This window comes from Tigriopus californicus, chromosome 4 (genome assembly GCF_007210705.1).
Source record: "Tigriopus californicus strain San Diego chromosome 4, Tcal_SD_v2.1, whole genome shotgun sequence".
NCBI classification, from domain to species: domain Eukaryota; kingdom Metazoa; phylum Arthropoda; class Copepoda; order Harpacticoida; family Harpacticidae; genus Tigriopus; species Tigriopus californicus.
The window spans coordinates 4123552-4133047 of record NC_081443.1 but is presented as its reverse complement, the minus strand read 5'-3'; the positions used below and the strand labels follow the sequence as shown (position 1 = coordinate 4133047).

At 39.7% G+C, this 9496-nt stretch overlaps 1 protein-coding gene across 4 annotated transcripts in view; it reads left to right on the top strand.

Moving 5' to 3' along the window:
• LOC131879108 (photoreceptor-specific nuclear receptor-like) overlaps positions 1-9159 on the top strand; it is a 12501-nt gene extending 3342 nt beyond the window's left edge. Inside the window, exons 2-8 of one of the 4 annotated variants that reach the window (XM_059225322.1) lie at positions 7497-7548; positions 7618-7838; positions 7911-8016; positions 8111-8196; positions 8262-8455; positions 8570-8798; positions 8866-9159. In XM_059225322.1, the coding sequence (XP_059081305.1) occupies positions 7497-7548; positions 7618-7838; positions 7911-8016; positions 8111-8196; positions 8262-8455; positions 8570-8798; positions 8866-9104 (1127 nt within the window). In that variant the 3' untranslated portion in view covers positions 9105-9159. Of the gene's footprint in view, positions 1-7496; positions 7549-7617; positions 8017-8077; positions 8197-8261; positions 8456-8569; positions 8799-8865 lie in introns of all 4 variants that reach the window. The other 3 variants (XM_059225320.1, XM_059225319.1, XM_059225318.1) reach the window with 3 other exon arrangements.
• The last annotated feature ends 337 nt before the right edge of the window (positions 9160-9496 follow it).

Here is a 9496-nt window from a genome sequence, read left to right as displayed (position 1 = left end):
GTGGTTTCGAGCGAAAATCATACCTTGAAAACTGGTTCTCATGATAAAAAACTGTGCATTCTGTAGCCGGGTTACTCCTTACATGTAGTTTATTCAAGTACGGATGTCAAAAAGTCGATATAGTCAACACTCACGACATCGAAATCTATCATTTTACTACTACTACTACTACTTAAAACGCATTCACCATTTCATCCTCCTCTCTCATGTGAAGAGAGGCTCTGGCAAGCCCCCGCTGTTCTCTTCAAACTCTAGGCATGAGATGGTGAATGCGTTCAAGGTGTCTTGACCATATGGACTTTCTTCAAGCCTCACTTTTATAAACTTCAGGCAAAGAATGTCAGTGGCACCTGGCATGCACACAAACTGGCTTGTGTTTGGCTCAAACGCTTTCGTCAGTCTAGCCTCTTTTTTTCATGGGGAAGGGTTACATTTAGAGTTTTTGTTCAGAATTTATAAGCAATTTCAATACTTTACATTTATCTACCCCAGAGATGTCAGGATTACCTCGACCGCTAAAACATTTTTGGATTGTGAGGGATTCCTTCTGTAAATGCAACTCGTTAAAGGTTTGGTGTTCTCACGCAATCAAAATATACCACTTTGCAGTCGTTCTAGAGTTTTCACAAATAACTTGAATTGATATGATTGAGGTCAGCCTGATATCAATTTTATTGGTAATGTAATAAATCAGGTTATTAACTGTAATGGATTGTAATTGCAATCCTCCATTTTGAAATGGAATCCAAAATATTTGTAATGTTTATTTATTGCGAGAGCAGATTTTTACAAATATTTGATATACAGTAAATATTCAGATTTTTACAAATATTTGATATACAGTAAATATTCAGATTTTAACAAATATTTGATATACAGTAAATATTTCTGATTTTGACCCATTCTGGGTTCCTGGTCCCTTACTAATAATTCTTTGAAATTGTCATTCCTTTTTCTCGTTGGACCAAAATCATGACTATTCCTTTCATATGAAATGGCTTCGACCAATGTAAAAAAGCAGAAAAATCCGAAGTATCGCAGACTACCTTTCTTCACCGTATTAAAGTTATTACAAGCCATTTTCGACTGCCAGTAGAATATGGCCAAAAATTAATTACCCTTTTCTAAATTAGGAAAATCATGAAAAGAAAGAAAGAATTAAAATCCCTCGACACCAGCAATTTTCTTAAGTAATTTCGCTGATGCACTGGGGCCAAAAAAGCGAAACTCGTTGTACTACATTTTAACGGTTATGAAAAAGCATTTTTGGTCAAAATCCTTTATGAGCTCAAGTTCCATTCTAAGGGATGAAAAAAAATTGAACATTTATATTTTTGTAATTGGTGTGCGAGCGTCAGAGGATGGAGGTCGCCCGGTTAGAAAAGCCAGCCCCCTCATCGTCCGAATTCAATTTCGATCGATAAGCATTGTCATTAGCGTATCAGTATGGTACTCCGTCTGTGGGTGTGGTTAGCATCTCAAAGTTTCCTTGAGAAAATCCGGAAGGACAATCAAACCCGGGACTTATCTCATGATAGGAAACTGCACTAACCATCAAGCCGCATTTCCTTGATCTCAATAACAATTAAATCACAGGTCTCCGACTGTTGACCAATAATGTGATTCGAAACCGGAACCTCAGTTAGGGTACCCGTCACGAGCGGAGGAGGGCACGCAAATGATACCGCTCATTTGGAATTCAAAACCCTATCTTGCCTTTCTATCTCTCGAAATCAGAGTTACGAGTATTTTATAAATGATATCTGCTGCTGGGTCGTTGCTTCTCTGCCCCATTTTTTAAATGCAAATGTGAGCCTTAAGTTGGGTCCTTCAAGCTAAAAGGTTGAACTATGGTGCGAGACTTATTCGTGTTGTGGATTGCATATCCTTTATGATTACAAGCTATCATAGTATTGGGGATACGTTGAAATGAATATTTTTTCGGATGTAGAAACCTTTGAAGTAAATCTTCTCTTCGTTTATTTCGTTCTATTCAAATCCAGTATTCTAACATACTCGTATGTGTGAAGTATTTTTGCTCATATTTTTTGCTGAAGTGGACTGAATTTACCTAAAAATACAAGCATAGATTTGGTGTTGTAACGTCAAACTCAAATATGAAGTGCTTTTTATATTGTATTTCGTAGTTGATGGTTTTCAGCTCTCATGTACTAAACAAGTATTGGGATTTCGTAGAGACTAAAGTAGGATTTCGGACCTTTAGGCAAGCTCCGGTCCCAGCAAACAAAAGTGCTTGCCAGTACCAGTACTGCAAATTCGGCGCTTCGAGCTAGTTTTAACGAAGCTGACCTTTCGTCATAGTACCATAGAAGAAGTAACATAGAAGAGTAAAAAATCGAGCTTGTTGTGTTTTTTACTGCAGCTGAATCGGTAACCAGTGGACAGTGCTACTCTAGCTGATGGAAAGGAGGCAGCGCCTCTACAATCAGAAATCGAACTATACCCTAGCAGCCGGTCACCTGACATTCATTCGCTCTGAAAACTAGTCCGCCTGGCCAGCTCTCATCGCACTCTCTAGGAGTTGCTTCCTCTATGATAGTACGGTGACAGAAGGGTCAATCTCTCAAAAACGTGTTTGAAGCCCTAAATTTGCATCAATGACACTGGTACCAGCAAACAAACGAACCTTTTAGCGCCTGCTTAGCAGTTTTCACTGGGTTCATCCATTGGACACTCCATAGATTCCAGTGGCTCATGGTTTATCGTAACTTTGAGTGAAAAACGTACGTCGTTCTTTTGAATGGCAATTATCGAATTGTAAAGCTTCAAACCTCCGACAGCAAAAATGAGAAACATCGAAGTTGCTGACTCTGATTGAGCTAGTTATGTGCATCGTCCTATTTTCGTTCAGCATGATCTAATTGTCTGCAGAATCGAGCAAATAAGTTTTGGGTCTTAGATATTGCCAATAAAACCTTGAATGGTCAAGCTCACCGAATTCGATCCTCTAAGTTACAGTTCTACTCTAAGTCATTGCAAAAATAATTCAGTTTTAGCATGCCTTTGGAAATTGTGCGCATTTCAGAGGGACAATCCAAGGAACTTTTTTTAAATTTGACTACCTTTGATATATAAAATCTTATATTTTCCATTTCGATTTAGTTTTCAAGTTTATTACTGTTTGATTCCTCCTGAACATGAAAGTCTCATTTCCTACTCTACTCCAGTATTCGTATAGAGATCCATGTTATATATGTTCTTCTTCAAATTAGTAGGAACAAATTTTGATTCGTTTCCATGTCGAGATCTAGAACAAATTTAGGAAGTTTCTTTTGAAGCAGAATAAAGACATCAATATCACAGAGAAAACCAAATTGTTAAATTGGGACCACGTACATATCCTTCTTTCATTCCTTCATCATTTTGCCAGCCTCCAAATGCTCTGCTTCTAATACTTATAGGTTAGTGTAGTTTTCTAGCATAAAAGATGTTCTCGGTTCAATTCTCCTCCCCGGCCTTTCTACGAAGGAAACCTTAAGATACTAACCGCACTCACAAACGGAGAACCAAACTGATACTGGACATGACACTATCTCTTAGAGCATTGGACAATGTTATGACAAGTTTCTCAGGCAGGGCATGACTCAACCTCACCAGACTTCATCACTCGCCAGTACAAATATACCCACTAATTAGAAAACACCTTCATTTTAGATTGAACAAGCTTAGACAGGCTTGAGAAATATTTAGATTACGGATTCAGCTACATTAGCATGTGATCAATTGTTGATCAGCACAAAATGAGCGTGAATTGTTTGTAATTGAGTGCTTTGTAACAGACATTAATCATGTATACATATATCTGTCGAATCTCTAAAACCTATAAGTGTTGTTCAAAAGTTGTTGTAAAAATACCATACTGTTTGATTGGTCATTTTCTGCCCGCCAGCGAACTAAAGAACTTTTAATTTTTTTTAGGTTTAGGAAGAAGAACAAAATGATTTTAAAAAATCATAAATAATGCGAGTAATATCCCATTGCTTGTCTGAAAGTTCTAAAACAATTCCATGATTGGAACCTGGATTAATTTGACGTTAAACATTCTAACAATCCCAGACTTGTCAGACACCTTAAAATGTTCACAAAACGTGTAATACCCAATAATAAGAATAATTAGAAATCCGCAGATGGTTGTAATAAAAATCAAATAATTTGACTCCTTTTGATAAAAAAAGCTTTGGAATTAATGAAATACCAAATAACTCGCCGTAATCTGGTTTGTATTGTTTGGATTAGATCAAAACGACCTCTATAGCGGATGGAGATAGTAGTGGTAAAAATTGCCGATTTTACCCCAAACAACTCCTCCGCATTAGTTGCGCTCAAGTTAGGAATCACAAGTGCAAGAGCAAATTTGAATCTGAATCAAACGTTCTTTTTTTTATTTGAAATAACTGATACCGTGTTAACATATAGTATCTTGATTAACTAAAAAATTCTTTCTGCGATATGTGATTCATATAGCAAACAAAAACCGTCGCAGTTTTAAGCACTTTTGGAGGGCATTTGTAGAAGAAAAGTAAAAGTGAGTAGTCGATTTGCTTAAACGCTATTTTTACGCCGAAGGAGGATTTTTAAGGCCACATCTTGGCAGTGCTACTTTCTTTTTATTGGCATCAAGAAAATCGAAGCGAGCGATGTCGGATTGAGGGTACGAAACCCTTCTTTTAGTCGATAACGTGAATTTAGTTGATTACTTTTCCTCTTTTGGAACTTCCTCAACATTCCTCAACCCTCAAAATACGTCTGAGTTCTCAGGATGTGCGTCGGTCGTCTATTCTCATGAATAATAGTTTTGTGTCTGATTGCTGAAAAACGACGAACGATTTGGATCAATAGTCCGTTTCATTTTTTAATTCCTTACAAACTGCTTGCCTTCCCCAAAAATAGAAAATAGAAGATAGTGACTTGGAGAAATAATTTTGCAGAAACTGATCAAACGTATCAAAGCGGCGAATATTCCAGGAGTCATTTTTACGTCCATTCATTTAAGGATATGCGTAATCCCATTTGAAAGTTTCAGACAGACTGGCGTAAGATTTCTTTTGTAAAGTTGCTTATCATTTTCCTTGCATTACAGAAGTGTCAATTAGAAAGTGAAGTACTGCAGATGCTTTAACATTTTAGGATGAAATCATACTTTTCCACATACATAGATTAGTTTCCCACGAGTTATGGGAAATATTCATTGCATTTATACGAAGCCAAAGAATAGTTAAGTCCTTGCTAGATGAAGCAAATTTGTACGTGTTCTTTTCCTTTATTGTATTGCAATGCAAACGTATCCCTACTTTCTTTTCTCTGCCTTGCCTAATAAGTTGTTCGCTTTCAAGTGCCACGAGGGTGGTCGCAGATTCGTTCTCTATTTGTCATGTCACTTATTTCTCTTCCGTCATCGCGACACTCGTGGCGCTGTTGGATCACGTTGCCTTTGGGGGATTCTCCCCAATTCTCCTTCTCTCCTTCTCCTTTCTTCTTCTTTTTTCCTTCGGTCCAATCTGCATCTCTTTTTCTTTTTCTCTATCCCTGGTTATCCCATTGCCCACACACCCTCTAAAACCAACTTAAAAACCATCATCCCATCCAATAAAGCAAAGTGATTTTCTCAGCAGTCTAGCAATCAATTCCAGCCCCGTTCCATTGGTCCAAATGTCTCGTTGCCCAGGGATGCCGATTGCCAAGGACTGAAACGCATATGAAGTACCACAAATATGTTTCCTTGTTCTACATACATCGTAGAAAAAGTGTGATGAAAATGTCAACGTGAGATAAATGTTACCACATCCCTGCTCCTTTGGGAACCCTGCCTTTGAACCAATTCCTTGTCAGGATCTACCTCTAATTCCATTCATCAATGAATTGTTGCATGACCAAGAGGGTCGAACGTGGATAAATCTGTCGTATTCAACAACAGACACAGAACCCCTTGGATCATGTTCCAATCGCCTCTTTGGATCATTCCCTTGTGCACTAGAGAACACAACGGCATTGTAATACACATGGTTCATGGTTCCAAAATGCAGTAGATGGCCGTCGTGAACAAAGGCAAAGAAAGAGTGTGCTGATCAAGCGAGCAACAGATATCTCCCATGTCTGTGACATATTAAGTGATCTGTCATTTCCATTCACTCCCCAGTAATCAGCCAAACGATAGGTTCTCAACCTGGTTAGGTAAAGTCGGCACGATTGTCTGAGTTGGCTTTCTGCCTTGCCTCAGACTCAGAATATTCTGCCTCTTTTCTACGAACGCATCTCAAGTGGCCCTTGTTAATTGTCGTCGGTTGACATGCACGACTTCTTCTTTCAATTGGAAAGACCCCCTCTTTGATTAGTGAATTATTTTTGTCAGCACTTCGACAGTCTGCAACCACCCCACCCACACTTACCGCCTCAATCATCCCGTTTGGCTCCTAGTTTCCTTTGAGCTCAGTTTGAATATCTACTCGTTCACTAACACGGGTGTAATTCCCTTAATCCTGCGATTTGATATTGCTTACGAAGGTGGTGGCGGTAGTGGTGGCAAATGCAGCGATGGTGCAGTAATGTTGGCTCCAATGGAGTTAGGCGTTGTTCCACTTTTGTTCCGTTATGATGAGTCAGTCCAGTCGAATGAGTCGTTGAGGACAATCTGCAAAGAGCACAGTTGTTCGGTGTACTGTCTCCATACACATGGCCGGTGGTACCGCTAAGGGGGATAAGATGAATGAAAATCGTATCAAGTACATTTGAATATGGAATTGAAGCTTGACAAAGTGAAATAGGTGTTTGAATAGAAATTGAGTTCGTCTTAAAGGTTTTGATTGCTAGGATTTGCAGAGGCAACCCATTATACAAAATTAATAAGATCCAAGTACGGATAACGAATGAAGTGATGATTAACCATACCTCCGGTTTGAAGTTAGAAACTTTTCTGAACCGGCCCTCGGATCCTCAATTTTATTGCCTTCACTTCCTGCCTAATATTTTCCATTTCAAATAAGCCTTTGAAAACAAAAGTACTAGATGAAATGGATTCTAATTTATTTGGTTATCCTTCATTCGAGCAATCTACGTACAAATCCCATTACAATGTTTATGCATCTCAAAAATTGCTAGGATCAGGAATAAATCCCAGAGTCCTATTCCACGAGAGCCTTTTTCTTTGGCTCCGGTCTCCAGGGAGAAATCTCGATCGAGTAGTCACGGTTCAGGAAGGAATACGAAATCGCCTCCATTGCACCATGGGAGAGTACAGTAGGTGAACGAACGAGCGAGATAGAGAGTAGTGAGTGAGGTCCGTCGTGCCAGATGGGGCGGGACATGGGGAGCTCTAATGTATTCAATTGGCCCCTTTTAATTGCACGGAAGGATCAAGCCGTCATTTTTGAGTAATGAAGATCCTGCGCCGCCCCGTGGTATTCCCCGCTTTCAATCTGTTCAAATACCTACCAGTTTGAACCCGTCCAGAGCTCCAGAACTGTATACCTCTTTTTCAGTTTTTTCCAACGACATCAAGGACTTGTCCAATACCAGTGGAGATTGTGCTGGGTAGGGTTGTTTCTGACCGTCGTTTTAAGTGAATTGGATGGATCAGGAAAGGCAATCTTTTAATTCCAGTAATCTCTTGTGCATTGTGTGCGGAGACGTGAGCTCAGGAAAGCATTATGGGATCCTTGCGTGCAATGGATGCTCAGGCTTCTTCAAAAGGAGTGTCCGTCGGAGACTCATTTATCGGTGCCAAGCTGGAACAGGAACCTGCATGATTGACAAAGCCCATCGAAATCAATGCCAGGCGTGTCGCCTCAAGAAGTGTCTCAACATGGGCATGAATAAAGATGGTAAGGGAGTATTGAAGGACGCGCTCATCGGTGTTTTCTCGATTCAAAGTCTTGAGTACCCATTTACTCCAGCGGTTCAAAACGAGCGCCAACCGAGAAACACGGCCACTGTCAAACCAGAATCCTTGCCTGGCATGGAATCCGAGAAGATCATGAGGGAGACGGTCGGAGCATTCGGGTAAGACGGCATGATAATTTGGATATCTTTCACGTTCATTATATTTCGGTCAAACAAACAGACAAACTCAAAGGGACTCTTTTCACGCGTTAAGGATTCCTATGGGTTCTGGGTTTGGGCCCATGGGTCCACCTTGTTTAGGCAAGCCATTCTCGACTTCTCCAACATATTCTCAAAAAGGTAAGAAGGCACTGTCCGCACAACCATTGAACTAAGGTGCTTGGCTTGAATTGCCCCAATTTCAGATTTCTTCCATAAGCAAAGTGAACTTTTTCACCGGGATGAACGGCGAGACGAAGACGACCCTCTGCTGGCTTCAATCCCACATTATGGTAGTCCACCCGAAAACAATCACGAAATATGTGCCCGACTACTTTTCATGGCAGTCAAATGGACGAAAAATCTAACCTCCTTTGTCAGTCTGCCTTTCCGAGATCAGGTTCGTTTTTTTTCTAAGTGTCTCCTATAGCCCTCAAACCTTTCATTTCAAATCGTACGATTATGGAGACTTGCAAAAAATTGCACCATCCTAAGCATGAACTTAATTTTTCAGGTTACGCTGTTGGAAGAATCGTGGTCCGAGCTTTTCCTCTTGTGTGCCATTCAGTGGTGTTTGCCCTTGGAAAAGCCATCACTATTCTCTTTATCCGATTTTGAAGTTGTTTCCACCGAAACGAGCGACCTGCTCCACCATTTGTCCTTAATTTTTGGCCGATTTAAAGCTATGGGTGTGAACCCTGCTGAATTCGCTTGTATGAAAGCCATTTTGCTTTTCAAACCCGGTAAAAAGAAAACTTAATGGATTTATGTCATCTTGAACGATTCCTTGGATGGCACGCTCTCTTTCAGAGACAGTTGGGTTGAAAGACACCACTCAAGTGGAAAATCTTCAAGACCAAGCTTTGAGCATGTTGAGAAGTCACATTGAGAGTGGTCCCAATCATTCTCAGACGAGATTTGCCAGATTGCTGATGCTTCTAGTAAATCTGAGGGTTGGAATTGGAAGCAAAGTGGAGAAGACATTCTTTGAGAAGATCATTGGTAGCGCCAAAATGGAGAAGCTCCTTTGCGATATGTTCCAATCTTGATTGCATGAATAAATGAAATATTGTGCTAACAGGGGCTGACATTGATTTTTTTTGCAATAATAGGTAGACATTGGCCAAACGTAACAAGTGGTCTTAAGAGAAAAGAAGGAAATATCTTAAAATGAATTAATTGATGCTTGGCAAGCGTTACTTTGAAGGGGTAAACTTCTGTCTCTATTATCATAACGAAGAGCAAAAAAATTACTAAGTTAGGGGCCAAGGTAAATAAGTTAACGAAATTAAATAAAGAAGTTTGGATTGATCAAATGGTCTACAATCGGTTGTCAAAAAGAACACTTTTCGCGACAAAATCCTACCTTGAGTTTTTTGCTTTTGAATTGTCATTCTTAATCGGAAAAACTCGACGTGCCTTACATCATGAGTTTACTCGT